Source organism: Sus scrofa, chromosome 17 (genome assembly GCF_054392235.1).
Source record: "Sus scrofa isolate SSC_HxYL_T2T_F1_AM1 chromosome 17, Sscrofa_HxYL_maternal_Yorkshire_Landrace_v2.0, whole genome shotgun sequence".
Lineage (NCBI taxonomy): Eukaryota > Metazoa > Chordata > Mammalia > Artiodactyla > Suidae > Sus > Sus scrofa.
Genome location: NC_139399.1, coordinates 52603695 through 52630805, shown reverse-complemented (window position 1 = coordinate 52630805; position 27111 = coordinate 52603695). Strand labels below are relative to the sequence as shown.

The 27111-nt window shown below is 44.8% G+C and overlaps 1 protein-coding gene across 14 annotated transcripts in view; it reads left to right on the top strand.

Moving 5' to 3' along the window:
* Positions 1–27111, top strand: part of PTPRT (protein tyrosine phosphatase receptor type T) — a 1176585-nt gene that overhangs the window by 957129 nt on the left and 192345 nt on the right. For 12 of the 14 annotated variants that reach the window (XM_085003959.1, XM_085003963.1, XM_085003956.1 and 9 more), the window contains one exon: positions 7063–7099. In XM_085003959.1, the coding sequence (XP_084860085.1) occupies positions 7063–7099 (37 nt within the window). Of the gene's footprint in view, positions 1–7062; positions 7100–23044; positions 23102–27111 lie in introns of all 14 variants that reach the window. The other 2 variants (XM_021078122.2, XM_085003953.1) reach the window with 1 other exon arrangement.

The window sequence follows — 27111 nt, the reverse complement described above, 5'->3', positions numbered from 1 at the left end:
CATTTGCAACATCATGGATGCAACTAGAGATTCTCATACTAAATGAAGTAAATCAGAAAGAAAGACAAATACCATATGCTGTCACATATGTGGAACCTAAAATATGACATAAATGAACTTATCTACAAAACAGAAGAGACCCATGGACATAGAGAGAAGGCTTGTGGTTTCCCAGGGGGAGAGGGGAGGAAGTGGGGTGGACGGGGAGTTTGGGATTGGTAGATGCAAACTATTTATATTTAGAATGGATGAGCAATGAGGTCCTACAGTATAGCATAGTGAACTATATTCAATTTCTTGAGGTGGAACATGATGGAAGATAGTATGAGAAAAAGAATGTGTATATGTGTGTGTGTATGCTGGGTCATTTTTCTGTATAGCAGAACTTGACACAACACTGTAAATCAACTATACTCTAACAAAAAAAATTCCAAATAGGTACCTTAAGAAAAGATAACTTTCCTCTTTTTTTTTTTTTCTTAGTGATGCTTTCAGGGACTGAGATGCTAAGTGGGTGAGCCACACTGAGGTCAAACAACAGCTTAGAGATCAGTGCAGTGGATGAGAGTCTTGGGACAATGCGGGTGTTGAGAGGCTAGACTGAGGGGCCCAATAGGTATCAGTACTGGAAGCAGGGGGTGGGGCTGAGGTGGTAGGAAGACTCTGGGGTCAAGAAGAGCCAAAATATGCTTTCCAAAGTGGTGGGAGGTAGTGGCAGCATCTCTGCAGCCCATCTCCTGGTCCAAGCCACTACCATCCCTTGGCATGGCCTGGCCTGGCCTGACTGTACTACACACTCTCCCCACCAACTATTTTTTTTTTTCACCTTAAGTCTATTCTCTCAACAACAGCCTCTACAATTTAGAAAATGTAAGTCTGAAAATTTTATTCTTTCCGATCAAACCTCTTTGATGGCTGTTTGCTGTTCTTAAAATATAGGCCAAAACTCTATAAGGCTCGACCAAGCTTATGCCTCTAGCTTTATCTGATATCATTTTCTCAGTTCTTTATGATGATGTAAACACACAAGACATCTTTATGTCTTCTTTATGTCTTCACCTGTCCACTCCCAGACCTTTGCACATCTCTTCCTGCATCTGGGACCCCTTTCCTTGATACTTTATATGTCTAACTCCTCTTATTTTCCATTTTGCGGGTTCAGTGGTCCTTGCTCAAGGCAGTAAACCCTCTTTCTTTCCCACCTACTCCCCATGTCATCTTCTTTATACATCTATAGCACCTAGCACTTCTCCTCATAGTGTTTATTGCACCTGGTAATCAGGTATTTATTTGTGATAATAGTTATCTAGTGTTTGCCACAAATAAGAGAAAAGAAATGTTCGCACGCTCTGTGAGAAGAGGGACCACATCTGTTTTGCTCATTCTTGTGACATCAGAACCCAGCACAATGCCTGGCACATCGTGATCATTTGATAATGATCAATATGATCAGTAAGGGTCCTATCGATACATATTTGTTGATTGACTGACCAGATGAATCAAGAGTGAAGTGAGGGTCCCAGTCTTAGAGGAAAATTAAGGCATGAGCCAAGGAAACTGGGAAAACTGTAGGGAGACTATGGGCCAGGGCTAAATCTCATCATATTAGCTGAGGCAGCTCAGTCTTAGAGGAGATAAAAGTATGAGTTAGGTTCACTGGGAAAACTATTTGAAAATGATGGGATCAGGGTTTAGTCCCCATCCAATTAAACAGGGCAGTCCAGTGGGGCAGGAGAGTGAGAATGTTACCAAGGTACTGGAGCTTCCTGGTCACACTGGCAGTGCAACTGAACCTAAGTCCTTCTGGATAATAAACAGACGCTACTGTAAGTCTTGCAATAGATAGTCTGTACTTTCAGTAAATAGTTGAAGGATGGATGGATAAGTGGATGAATGAATGAGTCAGTCTTGGCCTCGTCTCTAAATGGGGGTTATAAGTAGGTAAGTAGGTATAGATCGTGAGGCATTTGTTATGAAGTGGATAGTGTGTTATGAGGTGTGATATTATGAAGACAGAATCCTGAAAGAGCAGGGATTTCCAGTAACCAAAACCAGACTCAGCATTTGAGAACTAGAAGCAACCTTAGAATATCCTGCCTACCAAAGTGGCCTTCTCCATCCCTTCCTCTGTCATTTGATTGAAGCAGGTCTCAACAGAAGCGCAACAGTTAGGACATTATATTCTACCCCGAGGTGATATATGCCTATGAGCAGATTTGCAAGTCTAGAGTGGGAAAAGTGGTATGTGAGTGAGGTTAAAATAATAGGGACATGAAATTTTATGGCAGACATAGACTAGAATATACATCAAATGCTTTTCCTTTTCCCAAAGCCTTATAGAATTTTGACACAAGGAAAGTACTCATTTCTTTTTTCCAAACCACTGGGGGACTTTGGGTAAATGCACACAGGCTAGGCTTCCCGTATGATAGGATGCAGAATAGCTGGCATGTTCCTGACTTGCTTGCTAACAGTTCAGTCACCTAGCAGATCAAGAGAGTGACTCAGAACTTTGTCCTTCTGCACCTGGTTCTAAGCAACTGAGACAAATTGGTTATGGAATTGGAGATGTCAGGAACTTGGGAGAGAGCGGATGTGTCAGTGTCATGTTTGTCAGAGCTGGGAAGAAGTCAGCATAATCAGAAATGAGCCCTAGATGATAGCAAAAAGTTTAATAGCTAGCGGGGCATTAGGGAGTGCAGCTACGGAAGGGAAGATGATTCTAAGAACTGGAACGTTCTCATGAATGACTGACTCAGTGAGGAAGAAAGGGCAGTAGAATAAACCATTGTGACTGACCAATAGTCGCTTTTATGTAACACATTTTAAAGAGAACATTCCCACAAAAGACACCTTAGCCTTCACCTTTGCAGGGACGAAGGGACCCAGAGGGAGCATGAAGTCTATTTCTGAGGTTTGGTAACGTTGGGTGTTTTGATTGGGTCCTAGTTAAAAGTGTGTGTTCACTTTGTGGAAAAAAATGGCAGACTCTATTTAAGATTAGCAGATTTGCCCATACTAAGATTAAGGTTAGTATGTTTGTATGTTACAGTTACAGGTCAAATTCATTGTGCAACTTTTTTTTTTTTTTTTTTTTTTTTTTTTTGCTTTTTTGCTTTTTAGGGCTTCACCTACAGCAGGAAGTTCCCAGGCTAGGGGTCGAACTGGAGCTACAGCTGCTGGCCTACGCCACAGGTCATGGCAATGCTAGATCGCCAACCCACTGAGGGAGGCGAGGGATTGAACCCGCATCCATGTGGATACTAGTTGGATTTGTTTCCACAGCACCACCATGAGAACTCCGGTGCAACCATTTTTAAGACTTAGTATATTTCCTTTAGGACTGATTTTTTTTTTTTTTTTGTAATGCTTAGAATTGCATGTTAGCTGTAATTTATTTTTTTTAGTTGTAATTTAAAAACTGCTTTATTCATCTAGTATTTTCTTACATGCTTTAGTCCATGTTTTTACATGGCCTTCATAATCATTGCGAACAGCTTCATAAAATTGCACTGTGTGGACAGACCTCCACTTTCTTTGCCACGAATATAGGGTTTTACATGCATGTTGCTTTTCGTTTTTACTTTTACAAAGAATACTGGAACCCACATCTTTGAGTATAAAGCTTCTACATGTAAGGTTATTCCATAAGAATAAATCCTTAGATATAAAGAGATTAGACTGACTGTCCTTAAAGTCTAGACTTGTGTTTACAGATTACCCCCCCAGCCATGAAGTCCTCACCAAATTCTTGCCCATTGCTGTATTTAGTAATCGTGGACAGAATTGCTAAGGTTCCGGATATGATGCTTGCAAAATATTGTTTTTTCTTTGTGTGAATACGAAATTGGAGATCCTTCTGATCTCCTGGCACCTCTCACTCAACATCATCTCTCCATTCTCTGGATGGCATTCTTTCCTTAACTATCTCAGGGTTCAGTTCATTGATGCTTTAAACTAAAAAGCAGACATGGAAGCAGGAGTGTAAGGATTTTGCTCTATCTCCTAACATGAAACCAGACAAACAAACACTAGTTTGATCACTTTTATCATCATTTTCAAGTTTTAACTCATGTGTAACTTGAGCTCTTTTGGCATCTTATTTAGAGAGTTCCACTTCTTTTTTATTTTTATTTATTTTTTAAATTATTTTTCCCATTTATAGTGATTTTTATTTTTTCCATTGTAGCTGGTTCACAGTGTTCTGTCAGTTTTCTACTGTACAGCAAGGTGACCCAGTTATACATACATGTATACATTCTTTTTTCTCACATTATCATGCTCCATCATAAGTGACTAGACATAGTTCCCAGTGCTATACAGCAGGATCTCATTGCTTATCCATTCCAAAGGCAATAGTTCCCGTTGTGGCTCAGTGGTTAATGAATCTGACTAGCATCCACTTCTTTTTTAAATCTTCCTTCTTTCTCTCTTCTGGATATGTTCTTTAAAAAAAACCCTCTTTCTTGAGATACAGCACACTTCAAATGAATACTTCATGTATTTGAATCATAGTATGTCATGATCTTTTAACATTCTGCATTTTCCATTAAAAAAATAAAACAATTATTTGTTTTTAAAAGGAACACGTTCAGCATATGAAAAGAAAGAAAAGGAAACACTTGTTCCAAGGAACAAGTCATGTCAGCTCAACCTTCTTTCTTTAGGATGGTTCTTGGGCTGATTGGGGAAATGCAGTAGACAGAGCATTAGTATCTGAAGTGAATTTGACCCTATGCTCAAGCTATTTTGTGGAAAAATACAGCAGTTGGATCTGAGTGCATACGTAGTTGAGGATATAAGTAATTTGTTAGATAACCAACCACAGGTTCTGGCGAGCAGATAAATGCCAGTCTGGAAGAAGGATCCTAGTACTGATATTTCGCTATTGGCAATTTTCAGGTTGCTATTTATATTATTGATCTGGATAAAGTTCGAAAAAAAATGATGTCCTAACACTTGCAGACAGTTACGAATATAATGATAGATTGTAGTCATTAGGTCAAAGATGATAGAAGTCCGTTGTGGCATATATGACTTTGTACTTGGGTTCCATACATAGTACGATCACATTTATATATATTGAAGCAGGCATATATACAGAGTTTGGTGGGGAAGAGATTGATGGCCTCTTCATCATGATCAATAAAAAACCAGAATATTGGCTATATTAAAAGAAGCCCAATGTAAGTAAGAAAAATAGAAAATAGTGATAATCTAGGTACCATACACGGCTGCTTCATGTTCTAGTCCCTTCTCATTAAGAGGGATAAACTGGAGGACGTCCCAGGATGAGTAGCTAGTTTATTTCAAGGGACTTGAACTCTTATCATATTGTTGAAGAAGAATATTAACAAACCTGAGAACTGTCTTGTCTTTCCATATCCAAACATCTTTCCTGCATAAGCAAGGGCAAACTTTCTGTGGTCTGCAGAACAGAATCAAAACCACAGGGGAGTCATGCTTAGGTCGACTAGAGGTGACAATTCCTAGTGTTCAGAGGTGTACATGGATAAAAGAAACTCTGCTGTAGACATTATCATTGCTTCTCTTCTGGTGCATGCAGGACTCCATTTCTAGCCTCACTGAAGTCAGGCATGGTCCTGTGACTGGCTGTAGCTGATGAAACCTGAGTCAAAGCAAAAGTGTTACTTCTGATACCAAGCATTTAGTCACCAGGGCTTAACACTTCATCATCCTTTTCTCCTGCCTCAGTGAACACCGAAGTCTTATATTAAAATAGAGGTACCAGCCTCAGTCTTTAAGTGACTACGGTGGATAGATTATACAGCAACCTCTATTCACTTAAACCCAACCATACACCTACTTGGACACATTGTTTGAGTGGGAAATAAACCTGTGCTGTTTTTAGCCACTGAATTTTACAGGTTTTATTACTAGATGTAGATCATAACCCTGACTGACCCAAGCCCCTCTGAAATGTAGCAATTCCTTGTGAGTGAGCAATAGCAAGACAGGTATTATTCTTTTTGGTCTTTTCTTAGGGCTGTGCCTGAGGCATATGGAAGTTCCCAGGCGAGGGGTCGAATTGGAGCTGTATCTGATGGCCTACACCATAGCCACAGCAATGCAGGATCTGAGCCGTGTCTACAACCTATACTGCAGCTCATGGCAATGCCGGATCCTTAACCCACTGAGGGAGGCCAGGAATTGAACCTCAGTCCTCATGGATCCTGGTTGGGTTCGTAAACCACTGAGCCGTGATGGGAATTCCTGACATTAGATGCTTAAGATTCACATGCTTGTGTCCTTTGCCCTTCATTTTTCATTTGATGTGCTCTGTTCAGACTGTTGCTGAGGGTATGATTCAGTCAACTGGAATTTCCATTGGTTCTAGGACCTCCTGGGAGAGGATCCTAGTAACATAGGCTAAAATGATTCTCTTGCTAAGCACACTCTCTGTATCTCAACTGCATGCCCAACGGCACCATAAATTTATGGATCCTGTTCCCTTGAGGAACAGCCAACCATAACTAGATAGCTCACCAAGCAAAGATTCTACTGCTAGGCAAACACACCCATACAAGCTCATCTATGGAAACCCTAAGATCTACCAGTAATCTCTGGGCCAAAGTGACTTTTCAAACATGAATTGTGCAGTTTGATTCATCCTGGCTGAGCTGTACCTAAGTGTCTGTTTCAGTCTGTGCATTGTTTACTTATAACTAAGCTTTCCAAGGATGCTCTCGGTAACATCTACTAACCCATGCAATTGATTGAAGCACACCGCCTGCCAGTGTCCTCACTTAGTGTTATGGTGAGAATTGTTCTCTGCTGGGAGGTATTTTGTGCAGTGGTTCTGTCTGTGATGGGAGCCAGGAGGGAAAGTAGCAAAATGTGTACCTGGTATGAAAAGAAATGAAGAAATAGAATTAAAAGGTGATTCCAATGGGTGGGAAGTGGAAAGGTCAAATTTTAAATTGTAATTAAAAATACATATGCATGCCTATATATGCAAATATGCATATATGTATTTTTTATATGACTTAAAAAACCAAGCCCACAATGGATTAACTGGCGTCTCACTTTTGTTGTTCACAGGAGACCAAAATCAACTGTGTTCGTCTGGCTACAAAAGGTATGTTGGCTTGCCCTGTCTTCAGCTATTTGGGTACTTCTCCCTCTAGCCACACAGGGAAATTTTAGGCAACAATGACTAAAAAATAACAAAAAAGAATTGTTATTTTCATTGGAGTCATTTGCATCTAGGTATTATGGTATTATTAATAACAGTGCCTAAAGCATAGGAAGAGCTGAAAACATATTTGTTTAATCAGTGGATGAATGGATGGGTGAATGGATGGATGGGTGAATATAAATTTACTTAAATATTCTTCTGTCATATATTTTCATTGTATTTGGATCTATGTGGTTTGTTGTTGTTGTTGTTGTTGTTGTTGGTTTTTGCATGTCTCCTAGACCTACGTTCTTGTTTTGTACTTTATTCAGTTGGCACGTGGCTTTCAAAATGAGGTGATTAGTGTTAGTGCATTTGATAAGAAGAAAACAAACACTGCATTGTTCTGTAGTTGGCATTTTCAACACTTATCCACAAAACTAAGGCAGCATTGTTCAGGCTCATCACTTTTTGTTTTCCTAATTATAATTGAATTGCCTGGCTCTTTCAATTGGTACTTGTTTCTGTTTATTACTCTTTAAAAAAAATCAATGAATGGTTTGTTATCATTTAACCTATTACAAGGTTGAATGGTTAGAAATCAGGTTTATCTTTTTGATTATAGAGTTGGTATTTTTAACAGCCATCCTCCCTGTCTAAACCCACCGAAATCAGGCAATTGCTTTTCATTCTCTGCATTTATGGACTGCATGTATGTTTCATAGATTGCCTCCGTAGTGATGATAATTATAAATATGAGTAGACATATGATCATAAATAGAAGCTGTAGACAGGAACGATGACTCATGTATATACACCTGTGAAGATGTACACACAGGCACACACATACAGAAGAAAGCACACGCATATGGGAGAAGCGAAGAGATAGGGAGAGAAAAAGAGAGAAGAATGTCTTAGGGTTATTTGACAAAATAAGACCTATGGCACATGACTTTTACAACTTTGGAGAAAATCACATTAATCTGTGGGCAGAGAAGGGAAGAGGCAGGGAGAAAAAAACAGAGGCCCTAAGGGCTCACTGTGATAAGAACTCACTCCGATTTCACATAAGTCATGAGAGGTCGGCATGTTTCTAGCTTGTTCTGTCTTGGGAACTTGGGCTTGGGGACAGAGAGAGATGAAGTACTCTTTGTGAGGCAAGGAGAAAGGATGGCCTGCAAACAAAAGGGACACAAATTCTGGGCTTTGGCAGACTTTTCCACTGAAGAAAACAGATAATCTAAAAAGAGGAACCGCATCCATTGGGTCGCATTAGAGTTCTGGTCCCAAGCGGGACCGCAGGTTGTCTGCAGCATCCGCTTCAGCAGGCAGCCAGGCAAGGGAAGGAAATACACAGGGAAACCTTCCCTGCGACGGTGCCTCTGGCTGCCCTCTAGCTTCCTTGACGAGGGAGGAGGTGATGGCATTGCTCCCCGCTGCACAGGGTGTGTGGGGTTCTAAGGACACCGTCTAGGACGGAAGCCCTCCTAAAGGGTAGTTTGTTGGATGGTATTTTCTGAACTGGGAATTGGGAACATACAACTGGCCTGGCAACAGTCTATATAGGAACTTGGAGAGAGAATATTGAAAAGTATACTTTCCTGGCAATTTCAGAGCCCACTGTCTTTATAGAGACCAAGCCCACCATACCACGCTTCTCCAGAGCTGCATTTCTGATCTGCAGAATTGCAGTGGGCTCTAAAGAACCAGCCTCCCTTTAGCAGAAGGGATGTCTCCTCTTGTTTGATGTTGAGGTTCCAACCTTCCTCTACTGGAGTGTGTTGTGTGGTACAGGAAGTGATAGGAATGTATGAATGAGGGTGAATGTCCAGCTGGCCACACCCAGGCAGGGCTCAGAGGAGAATCAGGAGTCAGAGGTGGATCTAAGCCTCCACGTCCTTGTTTTCTGGTGCAGTGACGGCTGCCCCTCCTACCAGGAGAAGCAGGCTCTAGCAGCACTTGGCAGTGGGGCAGCAAGCTGGATCGTGCTGAGCACCTGTCTCCTGCGGTTCAGGGCATTATCTGCTTCAGCACCTCAGAGAAGCAGATGTGCACAGAAAAGGCAAAGGGAGGGAAAACCATGGTTGGCTCCTGTCTGCTCTGTACCTGGCATTTCCCTTGGAGCACCCAGGCTCAACTGAAGGAGAACCCTGTCTAAATTCACTGTCTGTGAGTGAGGACTTTGTATCAAGGATTAAGTCCAGGAATCAATATTTGACCCATCCCTTCCCTGACGACATGAATCAGATTTCCCTCTCGGAGGGTTTGCTGAAAATACCACTCTTTTTATTAGAGGAAAATATGGTAGTAGGAGTCCTGCTGGCGTTAGGGCTATATGAAGTCCTAGCAGCAGATTCCACGGCCATCTGTCTCCCTCCCGGTCTGTCCCTCCACCTTTCTGCCATTGTGGTACCTTCCTCACGGGTCTGCCAGCTGGCAGCCAGTCTCTGGAGTGTGATCATGTGGGCAGGCTCAAGGCCAGTGCCCTGGAGATGAAGCAAGGTGCTGATGTCCCATCCCTGACCTGGTGACCCTAGAAAGTGTCTGTGGTCAGCTGTGTGGGTCCAGTGGAATTGGACAGCTGCCACTCAGAAGAGAACAGCCCTGAGTGGTCCAGGGTCATTCTGACCAGACCAGCAACCCATTGTATCCTCTATTAGATGCTCCCTGGCTCCAGTGTGTGGCTCTAACCCTTCTCTGTCTGTAAGGTCATGGTTGGTCACTCAACCTTTAATTAAGTGCTGCCCAGTTTGGAGGTTTGCAAAGCAAGGGACCTGTATTAATTTTCAGTGGTAGCTGTACCAGAGTTCCACTACCTTAAGTAGCTTACACAACTAAATTTAGATCAGAAGTCCAAGGTTGGGGAGTTCCTGTCATGGCGCAGCAGAAACGAATCTGACTAGGAACCATGAGGTTGTGGGTTCAATTCCCCACCTTGCTCAGTGGGTTAAGGATACAGCATTGCCCTGAGCTGTGGTGTAGGTCACAGACGAGGCTCGGATCCTGTGTTGCTGTGCTTTTGGCGTAGGCTGGCGGCTACAGCTCTGATTTGACCCCTAGCCTGGGAACCTCAATATGCCACGAGTGCATCCCTAACAAGCAAAAAAAAAAAAACAACAACAAAAAAGAAGTCCAAATGTCAGCAGGGTCAGTGCCCTAGAGGGCTGCAAGGGAGAGTCTGCTGCGTGCCCCTCCTCCAGCTCCTGGTGTTCTACAGGCTGTCTTTGGCATTTCCTGGCCTGCAGAACTCTCACCCCGCCCCCGTTCTCTGCCTTCGTCTTTGCATGACATTCTCCCTCTGTGCATGTCTGTCCAAATTCCTCCTTTCTACAAGGACACCAATTATATTGGATTGGGAGCCAGGTGACTCCAGTAGGACCCCATCCTAACTTAACTAATTACCTCTCCAAGGGCCCTATTACCAAATACGGTCACAGCCTCAGCTTAGGGTATTAACATATGACTTTGGGGGGAACATAGTTCAACCCATAACTGGCCCCCTGCATTTAGGGGCCCTGTCCACATGGTCCCCACTGGCGCCTCCAACTCTTCACCATTCAGTGTGATCCCAGTAGCGTTTAGGACTGTGCAAGGAGCAGGAAGGGGCCCTGGAAGTGGGCTCAGGTCCAGATTTGGCTCCTGTTCCCTTTGGAAGCTAAGGGAGGCCACCCCAGATGGAGGAGCTGTGGGTTCTGTGGAAGGAGCCCCAGGCAGGCAGTGAACACAGCAGGCTTCCCCTGTACACCAGATGCCAGGTCTCTGGCTGCAAGACCCTCCTCAGACCCCACATGATAGAGCATCCAGGGCTGAGCAGGCCCTGGGCTGTTTTGCACGAGGGGCTCTGATGAGGAACGGCTTGGTCCTACCCACTAATTCCCAATCACCTTTTGCTGTGGCAGGAAGTTCCTGGCACAGAGCTGACCCCTGAAAAATGCCTGCTGGGATGAGGATGTGCATTGGAAGTCAGCATCTCGCTGCAGCAAGGCTCAGAGACCTTGAGGGTCTCGCCCCTCCTCCTGAAACTCAGCAGCACCGCATTTAAAGTGATCCCCACCTACCCATTCACAGAACAGTTTTGAACATACCTGCTGCCAGTGGTTTGCTGATAAACCTGCTCTTTGGAAAAGAAAGGCCCTTATTTGTAGTCTCTGTCCATCTCCAGGGTGTAAACATCCCTACAAACCCAATATCAAGTTATCACTAGTTTAACACTGGGCTGACAAAAAAGTCCTGAATGTGGATTTCCTGCTGCGGCTCAGCAGTAATGAACTGACAGTATCCATGAGGATGCAGGTTCCATCCCTGGTCTTGCTTAGTGGGTTAAGGATCCAGCGTTGCCATGAGCTGTGGTGTAGTTTGCTGACAAGGCTTGGATCCCACATTGCGTGGCTGTGGCATAGGCCAGCAGCTGCAGCTCCAATTCAACCCCTGGCCTGGGAACTTCCATATGCTGTGGGTGCGGCCCTAAAAAGCATAAAGAAATAAAAAGTTCTGAATGTTGAGCAACACTCCTCTGGCAAGTTGATGCAAGCCAGCTCTGCACAGCAAGACCTGGACCACCCAGTCTGCTGTGAGGATCAAATGATATCATAAACATAAACGTGTTTTGTTTTTTTTTTTTTAACAATCTTAGTGCCTCTCTGGTTTTGGGGTTTGGGCTTTATTTATTTATTTTTCCTTTTTTGACTGCATCCATGGCACATGGAATTTCCTGGGCCAGGGATCAAATTTGAGCTGCGTCCGTGACCTACGGCACAGCTGGCAGGAATTCCAAACGTGTTTTTATTTACTGCAAATTGTGTTGGAAATTTTGAAAAATTATTATCGACAACTATCATCTCATTGAGCACCCATGAGCCAGGCACCTTGAAAGAAACTGGGGATCTTGCAATGAACCAGCGGGTGTGCGTCCTGTCCTCAGGATGCTCACGGTCTCCATGGAAACTGACATCAAGTGAAGGATTGTAGCAGATAATGGTGGAGTCGTGGTGGTGATCAGCGCCTCTAAAGAGAACTGAGACGTACTGAGCGAAGATGGGTGGCAGCAGAGCTAAAGCCCCAGGAGTTATGGGCCAGTGCCTGAGACACCCCCTGGGGCTCACTCCTCTGGGACAGGTGCAGCGTGAGAGTCTTTATGCCCCCAGTCTTGTCACTGCCCCTTCTCAGCCACCACTGGGAGTTGAGTCCTATCCAGAGCAAGGGTGGCTTCTGAGAAGCCAGCTGACTCAGGACCTCACTCCCATAAAAGTGCCACTGGAAGAACCAAGTGCCCTGTGTCTAGAGAGGATGGTGGTGGATTCACACACCACCAGGGGGCAGTATTCATTTCTAGAGCCAGGGCAGAACCTCCAAGTGAAGGCAGTGCTAAGGGACTGTGGGGTGGAAGTTTGGTACTGGCTGGTAGAAGGGTTGACTCTGGGGTTGGGACAGGCTCATCTCAAAAGCCTGGAAGGGAGTCTTTTTCATGGGTAGGGGGCATGCGTGCACTGTTCCAGATTCACATTCTTCTTTACCTCATTCCTCAGTTGGGGGTTGGCAGTTCTTAACTTTGACTGGAGATTGAGAAGTATCGGAAAAGGAATTCAACCCTAGTGGGGAAGAGGAATTTATCCATGAGCAGATACAGAAGAATGGAAGCATCTTAAGGCAGATGCCCGAGAACCAGAGCCTGAGTCAGGGATTTGGGTTACCTGTGATGTATTGAGGGAGGGCTCTTGGAAGAAATCTCTAAGTGCAAGAGGGAAAAGCCTGAGCAAGACTCTATTCTCAGATAAAGTTATGTCTGGGCTAGATCGAGGTGTGTGTCACGTTCTCCAAAGTTGTTCTGCTTTGAGGCAAGAAAACCAGAATTTCGGAGTTCCTGTTGTGGCTCAGCTGTAACAAACCCAGCTAGAATCCATGAGGATGTGGGTCTGATCCCTGGCCCCACTCAGTGGGCTCAGGATCTGGCGTGGCCATGGTGTAGGTTGCCAACTCGGCTTGGAGCCTGCATTGCTGTGGCTGTGGTGTGGGCCAGCAGCTGCAGCTCCAATTTGACCCCTAGCCTGGGTACGTCCATATGCTGCACGTGTGACCCTAAAAAGTAAAAAACAAACAAACAAACAATTTCTACGTCCATCCACAGTAACAGTCAGTAATCGTCCCTTCCCTTCCCTTCTAAGGAGATCTCTCTGGTAGCTCCTGGGGGAAGAGGTACCCAGAGCCTTGCACAAGCCTCTGAAGCCTCTGAGTCACAGGCTTAGCCTCCACGCTTCTGGCAGCTGAGAGATGTTACATCACCTTAAAAAGGGGATCTGAATGTGGCCCCAACAGCATCCACCACAGGGCTTATCATATGGAGGATGTGTTACATCTTCAGGTTGAGGGATAGCAAAAAGCTAATGGAATTGTCTCAAGTTCAAGAGCTAAAAGAACATTTCAGAAGCCCTTTGCTTGGCACACTCTAGCTCTGGGAGTCTGCTCAGAGCTATATAGAGAAAACCCAACCAGTGGGGAAACAGACATGCAGGTTGGGTTTGGAAATAGAGAACTATTATTTAGACTTTGAAGAGAGGGTAGTGAGTCAGGGAGAAGAAAAAGATCCATTTAGAAGCTGAGTTTTGTTCTTGTAGTTAAAACAGTAGCTGTGAGAAAGGATAAGTAAGAGGAAGGTGCACTTAAACCCATTAAATCATGTTTACTATGCATTTGAAAGATTGGGGGGCTGGGCTCCCTGTAGGAACTGGTTTGAAGATGTAAACTACACAGGTTTGGGAAAACAGAGCATGTGAAAATTTGAGGTGAGAGACTTAGGCTTCCAAGGTGCTAAAGTTCATGTGGGAGACAAAACAACCCTTTCCATAAAAGCTGATAATCCCATCTGTGGAAGATGCCCTGGGCTGCAGTGGTTGAAGGAGGTACCCAGTACCTCGGTGCATGCCTTCCTGGCTGGACCAGAGCAGGCAGTGGGGAAATGGAACTGAACCTTAAGGCTCAGTTCTGGAACCAGAGTTGTCAGTTCTCCTTCCAGAAACTGTCCAGGTCTCTCTAAGCCACCAGCAGGGAAATGGAACTGAATCTAGAGGCTCAATTCTAGAACCAGAGTGGTCAGTTCCCCTTCCAGAAGCTGTGTCCAGTTCCATCCCCTGCCCACAGATTCTCCTACCTAATTCTTCCCCGCCTCCCTCCATACACTCATTCACTTTGCTGTTTTGTTCTTGCCCACAGGCTCTGCCCCCACCAGACTTGCCAGCATGATCTGGCCCCTCCCTACCCTCCAGTCTCATCCAGGCTCCCCATCTGCTTTTTCACTCCACTCCAGCACACTGCTCCTCTTTCACATTCCTTCCGACCTCAAGACATTTGCTCATCTGTCCCATCTGCCAGAAAGTATCTGGCTTAACAGATAGACATCTTGTGATTGCAGCTGAAACCCCACCTTCTCAGAAAGACCATCCCAATGCCCAGTCTAATGTATATCCCCAAAATTTTCCATTCTTATTGTGCCATGAACTTTTTTTCATAGCATTCATCATGACTTGCAAATATACCTATTTTTTGTTTGCTTTCATGTGGAATGGCTGTCTCCCAGGTAGATTCTAAGTGAAGTTAGTGAAAGGATTATGCCTATTTTGAGCAGTGTGTCTCCAGATCCTAACAAACACTGGTGCTCAATAGTGTATGTTGAATGAACAAATAGATAAATGAATGGATCAATAGCTCGGTCAGTCAGTCAATGGATGGATCAATGGCTAGATGGATTGATGGATAGATGGAGGGCTACCAGGTCATCCTTCCATGGCCTCATTTTTTCAAATACAAGCCACTTGTCAAAATGTTCTCTTGGAAGGTAGGAGTAAAAGTGTGGTAGAGGTAGGGGTCAACTACATGATCTACAATCCCCACTAATGAAAAGACCATCCAGACTCTTGGTTGCCTATCATGACAGGGACCTCACTACTCCTCTAAGGAGCTCCTTTCACCATTGGACAGTTCAGTTGGAGAGAGCTTCAATATCATGGGTCCAAACTGGCTCCCTATTTTTTGTGCCATTCAGCCTTTGGGGGCACATCGATTCTGCCTGCCTTTTCTCCTTCCAGAAAATAAAATTTGCCTCTTCTGATTGCTCCTCGCTCTGCCCCAGTTAGGGTCCATCAGGTACTTGCCTGTCCACCCTCTTCCCATTGGAACTTCTCTGGCTGCCAAGAGGCAGCAGCCCTCCCATCTCTGGCACCAGCCTTCAAGGGAACACAGCTGGCTCTGCAGACTCCTGCTGGGTGTGCCCAAGTGGCAGTTAGAAAAATCAGCTTTGATTTGATTTGCAAACTGAGCCGAGTCATTGAGACAAAATAAATCCGGAAACCCATAAAGCCATTTGCAGAGTTGCTTTGCAGAAAGAAAGTCACAGTTTTAATCTAGTAAACACTTTCTAATGATCCCATTAAAACAAACCCCTCAGAGTAGGTGCTGAAAGCTGAACTCCAGAATAACGAAGCATGAGAAAAGGGCCCGATGTCACCAATCATTCCATGCTGCCTGGTGCTAGTGATGGACTAACACCATTGTCCCAAGGGCAACAGGCAAGAGATGTGGGCAATAGTCTTTTGTCAGTGTGGCTTCTTTTTGTAATGACTAAGCCTGAGGTAGAACAGTTCATCCAGCATTTTTTTCTTCTCTCTTCCTAATGGATTCTCACCCCTGCAGGGACAATAAATAGCCCTTCTCCAGTGAGAGGCCCTCATTTCAGAGATATAAGACTGGGGCCCAGAATGGGAGTGATGTGTCCATGGCTTTTTAAGCTACAAGAATAATCTGCCACAGGTGATGTGAGAAGCCAGGTGAGAGGTAGGAATTGCTGTTAATCAGACAGGAAGTGCCCACTGCCTGACCTCCCTACCCCCACTGAGCCAAGCTTCCTTGAGTGGTTGTCTGGAATAATTAATGAGGAATCAGAGACACCTATACTCAAATCCCATGTCCAAGACTTAGATGTTGGACCTTGGTCAAGTCACAGCTACTGTGAGTCTGTCCTGTCACTTGTAGGCCTGAGATCATCAGTTCTTTCCCCTGATTACTTTGGGACAATGCATATGAAAGGTCAAGAGCATCCCAGGTGCTACAGCTTAAGCTTGCTTCCTTCCTTCTTCTGGGTCTTCTTTGACATGAGACTTGGAGACCCAGGTCTGCTAAGCACACATCCTCTCTCTGCTTTTCTCCAAGGAAGAAAGCCCAAGCCTGAACTACAGTCGTTTCTCATATAGTTCTACAAATTGTAGAGTCCATTTATCCATGGATGCAGGCTAGATTCAAAGTACAGAAAATGCAAGGGGAAAGGAATGATGCTGGCCTTGGATTTTAGCCTTGAACCTCTCTGTCTATGGGTCATCATGTTTAGATGAGATCCTGCATAGCAACAATATATTTGCATTGACTGGATATATTTAACCTCTTCATCTGTAGGTCATCCTATTTAGATGAGATACTATACAGCAGTAATATATTTGCATTGACAAAGTGTAGGATTTTGCTCATACACTTGCTAACCTTTGACTATGACACCTTTCTGCCTCTCATCATGTGCCCAGAAATTTCAGGAGTAACCCACAACCACAGGATGCTCGAATCTAGCTGTGGTAGCTGGAAGTAGGGGCTATAATGAAGGATCGCTTGTGAGAGGCAAGCCTCTAGTGAGTGAGTCTATTGGGAAACTGTTGTTTATTGTTCAGTCCTGGGAAATCCTGCCAGAATTTCATTAAAAAAAATTTTTTTTTTGTCTTTTTAGGGCCAATCCTGCAGCATATGGAGGTTCCCAGGCTAGGGGTAAAATTAGAGCTGTAGCCACTGGCCTATGGCATAGCCACAGCAACATCAGATCCTTAACTCACTGAGCAAGGCCAGGGATCCAACCTGTGTCCTCATTTAATGCTAGTCAGATTAATTTCCACTGAGCCACAATGGGAACTCCCCTGCCAGACTTTCAGAGGAGAGAGCCCAGGGGTGTGTTTGGGGGTTGGGGCAGGGGAGGGCTGCTCCTCCCTAGCCAAGCCCAATGAGATGAATGAGATGAGATGAACATTCGGGGTCTCAGAATTATTTGAGTATAACAAGGTCTCTTTGATTTTTAGCCACTTCTGCTCTCACCCAGCATCGTCTAGATTCTAAAATGCTCATGGAACAATGTGGATATTCTTGAAGGTTATGAGACAAGATGTAGATGCAAAGATACCATAAAAGAACCTAAAGAAGACCTTTAAATATCTCAACCCTTTAGCATTTTTCTTGCTACAACAGCTGGTACATCTCTCTAGTCGTCTTTGTCCTTGTCCCACCTCCTACTCTAGATTTGCTCAAACCACCCACCTCCCAACACACATGCATACCTTCTTTGCACCCTACTCAGGAAAACAAAGCTCATGTGAAAGAGCCCAAGAAAAAAAGTCAAGACCAAAACGTGTCCTCCTGTAGAGTCCCAATTTATCCCTCTAAACTAGAAATGAGTATTATCTAGTTAAAACCTGAGAAACCCAAGTTGATTTCAGCTCAGATCTGATGTTCCAAAGTAGTTGCATCTTACCAAGGGAATAGTAAGCCTTTTTTGAAATTATGCTAATAATACATTTTTTATCATTTATTTATATATATATTTTTCTACCGTACAGCATGGTGACCCAGCTATACATACATGTATACATTCTTTTTTCTCACATTATGTGTTTCATAATAATTGACTAGACAGAGTTCCCAGTGCTACACAGCAGGATCTTATTGCTAATCCATCCCAAAGGGGTCAAGGGAAGGGGAAAAATGTGGTAGATGGGAGATAAGGGTTAGAAATAAAAAGGAAAGTAAGTTCCTTTGGAGCTTTTTCTAATAGGGTTTCAATGTAGTATTGAGTTTGTTAGCAAAAATTAAGCACCTGTTGTGTGCAAGACACAAGTCTGCATGATGACATGAGTCTACAGTGCAATGATAGAAGTAAAGGCTGGCATGTATCACACACTAAATAAATAGTGGCCATCATTATTACCCTTACTTAAGACATGTAGCTGTGTAAGCTCAGGTAGGTTAAATAAAGAGCTCAAGTTCCCTCAGAATTATAGCACAGATGTAACTCTAAAGCTCATGGCGATTCATGGCACCATTTTGAATCTTGTCAATACCACAGATGGTGAAATTCTCTGAGCCACTGTCAAGATCCTCTGTCTCATTTCTATTAAGCCCTTCCCATGCCTCTTTTCTAATAATAGTTGATAATAGAACCTTTAGGATGTGATGGGTCTTTAGCCTGTTTTCAGCAATATCCAAGCTAAGTCATGGGATCTGAAGCAAAAGGTGAGGTACTCAAGGAGACCTCAGCTTTCTTTACCTCCACAATGCGCTGAAGCTAATAAATCAAGAAAATAATTTGTCTTCACGTTTATCTGATCCAATGACATCCTTAGCCTATCAGCATCTCTTTGCACTCAACATTTGTTGCTTTAGAAGGGGAAAACAGGGAGTTCCTATCATGGCTCAGTGGAAATGAATCCAACTAGCATCCATGAGGATACAGTTTGATCCCTGGCCTCACTCAGTGGGTTAAGGATCTAGCATTGCCATGAGCTGTGGCGTAGGTCACAGACACAGCTTGGATCCCACGTTGCTGTGGCTGTGGCATAGGCTAGCAGCTGTAGCTCTGATTTGACCCCAGCCTGGGAACTTCCATTCACAGGGTCTCAATGTTTTGTGGGGTTGGGGTTTTTTTTTTTTTGCCCTTTTTGTTTTTTTCAGGGCTGCATCCATGGTATATGGAGGTTCCAAGGCTAGGGGTCTAATCGGGCCTACAACTGCTGACCTTATATGCCACAGTCACAGCAACTTCAGGTCTAAGCCTCATCTGGGACCTGCACCACAGCTCATGGCAATGCTGGATCCTTAACCCACTGAGCAAGGCCAGGGATTGAACCCGCAACCTCATGGTTCCTAGTCAGATTCATTTCCTCTGCACCATGACGGGAAATCCAAGGTCTCAGTGTCTTTGATAATGGCTGACATATATACATATGAACAGGCCCTGGGAGCTATGAAGAGAGAAGGATCATGAATCCTCCAGTAAAAAAGACATACAGTGTGTGTGGGGGAGAGGGAGGATGATATAAGAGAAAACAAGGGACTTCCACCTTTTCTTCTGCTGTATTAGTCAGGATAGGCTAGGCCTTGCTGCAACAACAAGTTAATACCTAAATCTCAGTGGCTTAATGTCACAGAGGTTTCTTTGTTGTTATGTCATCTAGAATATAAGTAGTCCCAAGGGACCCCATAGCCAGAGGAGAATAAGCATGGAGGTAGTTACTTGGATCTTACATATCTCACTTGGAAATGATTGATGCCACTTCCATTTATGTGGCCTTGACGAGACTGAGGTTCATCAATACGCCTAAGGAGAGATGGGCCAATCATCTCTAGCACTATCTATAGAAAGAGCTCCTTTCTTATTTCTACTTCCTTTGGTGTCCTGCTGAGACCTATGATCTATCACTTTACTTCTGCTGCTCTGCCCACTGAAAAAATGTTTCCCCATCCCAGCACCAGTCCAGATACACCTCTGTTCCTACCCCTTATAGCTGAGCATGCCTGCTAAACAGAGTTATAGCCATAGATGGTAGTGTGTGGGTGCTCCTCTGAGCCTGCCAACTGAGCTAAGGCTTTGATTGGTTTTCATTTAATCTTTGAAAGAACTTCATGAGATACTTCTTCTTATCCCCATTTAATAGGGAGAGAAATTGAAACTCAGAAATATGTGTAATTTTCCAAGTGACACAGCTAGTAAGTGAAAAACATTAAACCAGAACTTCATTATCCATTCAGTTTTAATAAACTTTTACTGAGTGCACCTTAGTATTGATAAGTGGCCCCTCATCTCCTAGAAGTTAAGTACTTAGTCTTTGGATTTAGACAGTGTTTTTTCAGGCTGGAAAAGGTACTTAATTGCTCTGTGTCTCAGTTTCCCCATTTATAAAACAATGACAACACCACTTTACTTCACAAGGCTCGTGTAAGAATTTCATGAGCTAATGCACATCCACTGCTTGGTGCCATGCCTGACTAATAATAATAAGCATTTAGCATGTTGTAACTAGTGGGAGAGCCAACAAATTGCAATTGTATCCATACACCATGATAAGGGCTATGACGAAGGTAAATTCAGGAGGCTGTGGGAGCACAGAGAAGAGAAACACAAGTCAGTTTAGGGTGTGTATTCTCAGGTCGGTGGTCACTGAGACCAAGTTTGGAAAGAAGAGTGGCTGCATATTTCTCTAAAGACAATTATCATATTGAACAAGGTTAGAGAGTAAGATAGTGAGGTCTCCTGAACTAAGAAAGAAGCATGTGCAGATCAGTGGAGACCAGAGAGGTGGCCACCGAACTTGAATGGGACAAGGCAAGGGAACCATGGCTAGAATGCCAGTGTGACCAGAGATGATGCTGAAGGGCTAAACAAACCAGGACACCAAGAACTCATTAGCCCCGTGGCATATGTAGGACATTGTCCTAAGGCAGTGGGAGTCATTGGGGGTGCTTAAGCAGGCTGTGTTTGTCACGAAGGTCACTCTAATTACAGCTTAGCAAATGGACCAGAGAAGGGAGACAGGCAAGGATAAGGCTGGAGTGTGGAAGATCAGGTAGGAGGCTGCCGAAGAGGCCAGATGGGAACAGATGAGTCACCTCTTCTCTCCAGCTTCCATGTCTTTTTCTGACATGCAAGACCAACAGTCTTTTTCTTGCCCACCTCAGAACGTTGGGGGGAATTTCATGAAAATGTCTGTCTAAAACAGGCATTGGCAAACTTTTCTGTAAAGGGCCAGATAGTACATATTTTCAGTTTTTCAGGCCATAGGATCTCCATCACAATTACTCAACATTTTCACTGCAGCACAAAAGCAGCCATAGATAATGCATATAAAATGACCACAGCTGTTTCCCAATAAAACTTTATTTATGGACACTGAAGTTTGAATTTTATATAATGTTCATGTGTCACAAAATACTACTCTTTTTTTTTTTTTTTCCAGCCATGAAAAATTGTAAAAACCATTCTGTGCTGGTGAGCACACAGGAGACACTCGTGGGGTGGCCAGATTTGGCCTACCAGCCGTAGTTTTCTGGCCTTGAACTTAGAATGTGGTTTGAAAATAGTCAAGTTCCCCATACTTTTGAGGAAGGAGTATTATGATTACTGTTGACTGTTGGTTACATTTTATAGTATTTCATGGCTGTGGATAAAGCTTGCCCTTCTTGTGAATTGTTGAAATTATGTATTTCCTGTTTATCCATTGGTCTGGATGTCCTACTCCTTGCTCCATTTTATTTTATTTTTTTCCTTTTTTTGGCTACCCTGAGGCATATAGAGTGGCCAAGCCAGGGATCAGATCTGAGCCGCAGTTTTGACCTGTGCGGCACTTGCAGCAATACCAGATCCCCAATCCACTGTGCCAGTCTGGGGGTCAAACCTGTGTCCCAGAACTCCAGAGACACCGCTGGAGTGCCAGTGCCACACCCTTGTGCTACAGCAGGAACTCCCTCTTGCTCCTTTTTGCGTAAGGACTTTATATGCTTTTGTTGATGAATCATTAGAGAAACATGCAGCCTTTGATCAAGCATAGGACACTTTCCTGCTTTGTGTACCATTTTCTTTACAGAGGCAAGCAGTGTGTTTGAAAGGCCAGGAACAGTAAAGTTGTACAAACCAGAGTTTGACTAACTGCCTATGCAGTTCATAGTTCTGTGACCTTGAGCAAGTTATATCTGTTTTCCGATTCATCCTTCCTTCCCTCCTTCCTTCATTCATTTATTGCACAGGTGTTCCTGAGTGCCTGCTATGGGCCAGCTACAGTGCAAGGCCACAGCAGGGCACTCGTAAATGAGACACAGTGACTGCCTTCAAGGAGACTCAGAATTGAGGGGGAGGCAGCCGCTTACAGTGCAGTGAGATTACTGCTTTGAGAAGGAAAGACTAGGGTGTTATGAGAAGGCACAGGAGGGGCATCTGACCCATATATAGTGAGACTCCCTTCAGAGAAGCGGTTCTGAACTAACACCTGGCAGATGAACAGTTGTCGTCAAGGTCAAGAGGCAAGAAGTGGATATTTCCACACCTAGTGACCAGCCTACCAACAAGAAGGTGGCTGTTGATGATGAAAGGAGTTTGTCATGCTAGAGGCAGAGCACAGTGCGCCTTGGTGGGAGAGGGGAGAGGCTGGAGGGACAGGCAGGGAAGTCATCATTGATGGCTTATGAACTGAGTGAACGGGTTTGACGTTTACCTGAGCTCAATGGGATCACTGATGCATTGCAACTGAAGGATGGAGGATGGATTGAAAGGGACCCAGACTGGAGGCAGGGGACACCAGTGGGGATCTGCTTCAAATAACCCAATGGAAACAGGAGGGTGGCTTGAATGGAGTAGCAATGAAATTGGAGAGAAGGGGGAAGCTTCCAGAACTTTTTTGGAATAGAATTAATAAGGCATGCCCAGGGATGGGAAGCGAGAGGTCGGTAAAGAGGAGAGGAAAAGGATGATGCCCAGGTCTTTAGAGGGAGTGGCTACACGGTGGTGGCACCATGACAAGATGCCTGGGTGGAAAGATAATGGGCTCATTTATAATAATACTGACCTTTCTGGTTGTTCTTCGTCTTAAAAATATTCTAAGTGAGGTACCTGGCAGAGTCCCTGGCATGTCGTGGGTGCTCGATAAATGGTGACTCTTATTCCTATTTCATTTTTTAAAAAGTCTATTTCAGGCCCTGTTTTGTTAGATCATGATGTAGTGTGAGCTCTTCAGAGCCATGAGATTGACGTTTTGTTCACCGTACCGCACGTGTTCATGTGTGTTTCTTTCTCTCCTTCTCTTCTGCATGCTGCCTGGGGACTGGCTTCCTTGTGGTCAGCACCAATGGGCAGCGCCCGGGTGACCCCGGGGACTCCACTCTGCCTCCTCACCACAGGTGATCACCAGAGCCCTGGGAGGGCGGGAGGGGAGCGAGAGTAGCCGGTGCTGAGTGGGCCCTCCAGGCCTCCAGGTGCTCCAGAGAAGAACCGGCAGCCCCCCGACCCACCCAGCCATCCTTCCATCCCTCCCTGCCTCCCTCCCTGCCTCCCTCCATCCATCCATCCATCCATCTGCACATCCATTCACCCATTCCACTAATGCTTATAAAGTACCTACTATGTGCCAGGCACTGTTCTAGGCACTGAGTCTACAATGATGAGCAATGACGAGCAATTATAAGAAAACATTATCCCTATGCCTTGAGGAGAGGGAAAAGAGCCATTAGTCAAAAAAAGAGGTGGGGGGAGTTCGCATCGTGGTTCAGTGGTAATGAACCCAACTAGTATCCATGAGGATGTGGGTTCGATTTCTGGCCTCGTTCAGTGGGTTAAGGGTCCAGCATTACTGCAAGTTATGGTGTGGGTCACAGATACAGCTCAGATCCAGTGTGGCTGTGGCTGTGGCATAGGCCAGCAGCTGTAGCTCTGCTTTGACCCCTGGCCAGGGAACTTCCATGTGCCTCAGGTGCGGCCATAAAAAAAAAAATTATTCATGGATGAATATTCTTAAAAGACAGCAAGTAAGGGAGACAGGAGAGAGCAGGGAAAGGGGAAAAGGAAAGGTGTAGGGATTGTGTTAGCTGAGCCCACAGAGGGCTCTGGAGTGTGGGCTGTGTCACTTAGGAGCCCCCACTTTGAGGCAAGGGGCCCAGCATCTGTACCACCATATCAGTCAGCCATCGCCTGTATCCTGGGGACGTATCTTCCCTTTACCTGGTGACAGTCATGCAGGGCAGGAGGCACCAGCCCAGGAAAGGAGACCTGGGATGAGCCTTCACAGCCAGTTCTGTCCCTGCCTTTGACCCTGCCATCAACCCCTATAGCCCAGGGCATCACCGCTGACACCCTAGGATTGTCATCTCAGCCACTCCCTAGTAATGTGACCTTAAGGAAGTTACATAGCTTTATTTCATCTACAAAGCAAATTGTTACACCTGTGGCAGGGTCATGATCAAGTTTACCTTAGGTGACCCTGAAGAGTACCCTGCTCATTAGCAGGGCATACTAGGCCTTCACCAGATGCCAGTGCCCTGTCCCATCCTATGAGAGGTTCCCAGCCTCTCTTCCATCCGGGGAGGAGGCAGGTGTGGCTGGATGCATGATGACAGTGCGAGGGGCAGGTCTCTTGCCAGGCGCCCACACCCAATTTACAGAGAAACAACCCAAATCTTACAGAGCCTGAGTGGCTCCATTTCCACTGGGCCATTGTTCTCTGGGCTCTCTTTCAAGTCAGCAGACCCATAATGTTTTCTTTAAACAGAACCAATCCCACATCAGGCACATTTGTTTTACCTCTTGCCTTCTGAGGTATCTGAATGTTCCCTCACTGACAGGTTAATGTCATTGCGTTCCATTTATTTCCACGCCTTTCCCAGCCTCACTTGATGGGTGAGGCACCTGTGAGTGTTTCTCTCGGAGCAGGCTGTCCCTTTCAAAAGGTGTTTTTGTTAATGCTCATCCCGCGGTTGCAATAACGGCTGATGTGAATAATAATTACTGCCCAGGTCTGAGTGATGGGGATATTTGACTGGAAGCACAAGCAGCCTCTTTTTGCATCAGGATCAACTCAGAGGACCGTGAACCCTGGTTGTGGAGCAGGGGCAGGCTGCCTCTCAGAGTGAGTGGAGGCTGAGTTCAAGCCTCGGCTCAGCCGCTTTCTAGCCAGCTGATCCTGGACAAGTCCCAGCTTTTCTCTGGGCTTCACTCTCTTCATGGGGATAGGCGGGGAGGGCAGCACCCCTGGCCAGAGTTAATGGTGAGAACCAAGAGTTATCATTCCCACTAGCTCTTCAGGTCTTTCAGACCTACTGGCCTTTTCCTTTAAGGACTTCATGCTCTAGGGTAAGGTTTCTCCACCTTGGCACTAGTGACATTTGGGGACAGAAAATTCTTAGTTGTGGGAGGCTCTCCTATGCATTGTAGGACGTTTAGCAAATCCCCAGCCATTAGGGGCCCATTAGATGCTGAGAGCACTTCATCCCCCAACTAGGACAACAAACTGTATCTCCAGACATGGCCCCATGGTCCCTGGGAGCAAGGGCACCCCCTGTTACCTCCAGAATTTCAGTGTCCAATAGAAATAGAATCTCAGGAGTTTGTGGCTCAGTGGTTAACGAACTGGACTAGGAACCATGAAAATGCAGGTTCGATCCCTGGCCTCGCTCAGTGGGTCAAGGAACCAGCATTGCCATGATCTGTGTTATAGGTTGCAGACATGGCTTGGATCCAGCATTGCTGTGGCTGTGGTGTAAGCTGGCAGCTATAGTTCCAATTCAACCCCTAGCCTGGGAACTTTCACATGCTGCAAGTGCGGCCCTAAAGAGCCAAAAAAAAAAAAAAAAAAAAAAAAAAAGAGAGAGAGAGAGAAAAGAAATAGAATCTCAGTCATGTACGTAATTCTCTGCTAGAGTCACATTTTAAAAAGTAAAAAGTAACAGATGAAATGAGGTTTTTTTTTTTCTTTTTATGGCTGCACCTGTGGCACATGAAAGTTCCCAGGCTAGGGGTTGAATCGGAGCTGTAGCTGCTGGCCTACACCACAGCCACAGCAATGCCAGATCATAGCCACATCTGCAACCAATACCACAGCTTGCAGCAGCACCAGATTCTTAACCCACTGAGCAAGGCCAGGGATCAAACCTGCATCCTCTTGGATACTAGTCAGGTCTTAACCTGCTGAGCCACAATAAGAACTCCACTTTTAATTTTATTTGACCCAATGTCTACAATATATTATCATATATTATAATTATATATTAAATATTATATTAACACATAAATCAGTTTTTAAAATTGCTAATGGAAGATGTTACATTCTTTTTTTAGCACTCTTTGAAATCTTGTGTGAATTTTACACGTGCAGCACTTCTCAATTCAGATGCTAAATTTTAACCAGTTAGAAATGACATATAGTCCTATGAAGATAATCATTGTGTTTAACAAGTAAATATACATCCCACTGCTTCAGGGGTAACATTTCAATTAGGTGAGATAAAATAAATTTGAGGAGTTCTCACTGTAGTTCAGCGGAAACGAATCCTACTAGTATCCATGAGGATGGGGGTTCAATCCCTGGCCTTACTTGGTAGGTTGGGGATCTGGCGTTGCCGTGAGCTGTGATGTAGGTCACAGACGTGGCTCAGATCCCACGTTGCTGTGTCTGTGGTATAGGCTGGCAGCTGCAGCTCCAGTGTGGCCCCTGGCCTGGGAACTTCCGTATGTCATGGGTGCGGCCCTAAAAAAGCAAAAAAATAAAAATAAAAAATAAATAAAAATTTGAAAATTCAGTTCCTCCATCACACTGGACACATTTCCAGGGCCCACGTGTAGCTTAGTGGCTATCACCTTGGACAGCACAGATGGAGAGCCAAAAATGTCTTGACCATCTTTGGGCCTAGTTGGTGAACAGAAGTATAATGCACAGAGTGTAGAGGCCCAGAAAATGTTCAGTTCTCTTGATTCCATCTTGATCCCCCTCCCCAGGGGACATGTGACCATGTCTGGAAGTGCATTTGGTTGTCACAACTGGGTAGGAGGGGTTATTGGCATCTAGAGGATAGAGTCCTTCCATCGACAAAAATAAGGTAAAACCTCTATGGCCAGGGTTGGATGTTTTTCTATGGTGGGTTGACTGGAGGCTGCAGGGGACAAATGACAAGCTATTGAACATTTCACCTGAAGCACTGAGTGGACCCCAGACCCACCAACAGCAGAGAGTGCCTCTTCTCTGCACCCCCTGCAGTAGCTCAGACAGGCCTCCAGGGGGAGCTGTGGGACACTAGCCCTAATAGCATGCTGGCAGCATCCAGTCGGGAGAGCAGAATGAATGCAGGGAGGGTCAGCCAGGCAGCCCTGTTCTGGCCCCAACCTCCGTGCTGACCCAGATTTAGTGCCTTGCCCATGCTCA